The 2,581-nt window shown below is 36.1% G+C and overlaps 1 protein-coding gene across 1 annotated transcript; it reads right to left on the bottom strand.

Moving 5' to 3' along the window:
• Positions 1 to 435: 435 nt before the first annotated feature.
• LOC137632227 (dnaJ homolog subfamily C member 7-like) lies at positions 436 to 1,095 on the bottom strand. The gene has a single exon (XM_068364111.1). The coding sequence runs from the start codon at positions 1,093 to 1,095 to the stop codon at positions 436 to 438; it is 660 nt and encodes a 219-aa protein (XP_068220212.1).
• Positions 1,096 to 2,581: the final 1,486 nt, after the last annotated feature.

The following is a 2,581-nucleotide window of genomic DNA, read 5'->3' as shown; positions in this document are numbered from 1 at the left end:
CCATCCACTTGATCCTTCCAACTAAGGCCACTGTGTACCCAATGATGTAGAGCTTGTACCATCTGCATCAAAGTATATTTTCTCCTAATTAAAATGGCCATTTTTTTCTCCTCTCATAGTCCATCTACTTGATCTTTCTAATGGCTCTTACATAAAAACTTGTTTGCTTACAAATGTAAACTAAAACTAATACTTTCATCAAAACTCTAAAGAAACTTATTCTAAGAATATTTTTCCCATGTTTTTTTTTTTTTTTTTTTTAATTTTTCATTTTTTTTTTTGCATTTTTAAAGATTTTATAATTTTATGGGCTTTTATGTTTTTACATTTTGGGGGGGATTTTTTATTTTTATATTTTTTTTGAGATTTTCTATCTCTTTTTTATAATTCAGGAAGAATTATTTATTGACATTTTTATAATTCAGGAAGAATTATTTATTGACATACGAAAACTCTGCCAAAACAGTTGTACATATCCTTAAACACTCGCTTTGGCCGTCGATGCCATTGGTCCTTCTGTCCTGACTTTGGTCGAATCCACACATCGTATGACTTTCTGAGTTTTTCATCCGTCAGAACAGTTTTAGCATAATTCACTCTTTTAAACCTCCACTCGAATCCATCCTGTATGAATTTGGGTTCACCCCCGTGTCTGTCCGGATGATACTTCATGGCCAAGACTCTGAAGCCTTTTAAATATTCTTTCGTAGTGGCCGTCTGACTTACACCCAAAATCTCATAATGGGTTTGGTTTACCCATTTCTTCCTTTGCGCCTTAGCATCTTCTATGAATTTCGAACATTCCTCAAATCCCTCTACCGTTCTCGCAGTTTCAAAGTCATTCCTGGCAGCGTCGAAAAGGCCAAGTTTGAGAAGGTGCTTCCCTCGTAGCACGTAGGCTCTACTGCATTTTTGACGATATTTCTCAATCTCTTGGCAACAATCCAATATGATATCCATGTCAAGAAGGTTTCCGGAGGCTACATTTTTCTGCTTATCTTCCTCTTTATTTTCCGTTTCCTTCTTACTCTCTTTCTTAGTGTCTTCATTCTTCGGCTGTTCGTTCTCTTGAATGTCGTTTTTTCGCGGACTCATTTTCCCTTTCTTGATGATCAGACGTCTTCTCAGCTTTCATCTTTTCTTCCACCTGTTTCTCGGCTTTTAGTTTGTTTATTTCTTTTCTCAATTGTTCTTTCAGTCTTTCTTGCTCCTGTCGCTCTCTCCAATTCATTTATTTTACTTTTCAATTGGTTTATTTGGTCCGTTTTCTGTTTTTGAACTTCGTTATCAGCTTTTAGAATTTCCAGTAAATTTCCTTTTATCTTCATCCAAAGATCCTTTTGGACGCAGACGTTTTCAAGTTTTTCTATTTTCTCATTAAGGATTTTATTAATTTTTTTAATTTCCTCCATTTCCATTTTAAGAATTGCTTGTTTCTTTTCCTCTTCCTTCATCTGAAGGTCTTTTTCAGTGCAGTCAATTTTCAGCTTTTGATACTCAGTCTCTGAGCGTTCAGTTTTTCTTGCATCTCCTTTTTTGTATTAATTTCTTCTACTACTATTCTCAATTCATTTAGTTGTCCTTGTAACTTGCTTTTTTCGTCCTCAAGATTTTCCACCGTCCTTCTCGTAGCAAACATTATTAAACCGAATATGGCGGCGCCAGCAGCAGCCAAACAAATGTAAATTGTCCTGTTACCATGAGAAAAGATTTCCTCCCTTGCTCTGATGTCGAATTCGGGGAGAAGTTTGCCTACGAACTATCTTGATTTCAACTGGTCGGTGAATCTCAAAGCTTCTGCCTCCATTTGACGTAATCCAACTTTATATGCACGTAGTTCCTCACGGGCTTTCCAAACGTCCCCAATCCAAGGGCAGTGCTGCACCCACCCAAGGAGGAATTCATCCTGAGAGGCGACTGCACGACAGTCTCCAAAACGCGGCGCCTCTTGGAGAAGTGACGAAAACCATTTGAAGACGGAGGACTCCTGGAAAGTTCGCAGCTGTCCTTGAAGATTTAACGTCATATCCTCGCATGCAGCGTTCTGTTCTTGAATAACTGAAGCTGCTTTTTGAGGCCAGTTGTATTGTCCTCTAACAAATTTTCCGATCTTATTCAGTCACACACCGAATGCTTTATTAAATGCCATAACTATACATACCTATCTAGAGGTTCGTATCAGCATTGGTTTGAAAAAAAATGAATAAGAGTCTAAAAAGGATTCTGAAGACTTGTCAGTCTCCTGGAGACATTTTTGTCGTCACCGACTCCAACTACAACAGATCTCCGGGAATTTTTGTCCTCCTTTCCCGACGGAAGACGGTGTTAACTTGAGAAATAATAATAATAATAATAATAATAATAATAATAATAATAATAATAATAATAATAATAATAATATACAGCTTTCAGACGTCTTCTTAGCTTATTATTATTATTATTATTATTATTATTATTATTATTATTATTATTATTATTATTATTATTATTATTATTATTATTATCATATCTTGAGGTAACACCGTCTTCAGTCTTGAAAGGAGGAAAAATTTCCCGGAGATCTGGTGTTGGAGTTGGTGAC

This window comes from Palaemon carinicauda, chromosome 41 (assembly GCF_036898095.1).
Source record: "Palaemon carinicauda isolate YSFRI2023 chromosome 41, ASM3689809v2, whole genome shotgun sequence".
NCBI lineage: Eukaryota > Metazoa > Arthropoda > Malacostraca > Decapoda > Palaemonidae > Palaemon > Palaemon carinicauda.
The sequence above is the reverse complement of the archived record's forward strand: the minus strand, read 5'-3'. Positions and strand labels throughout refer to the sequence as shown.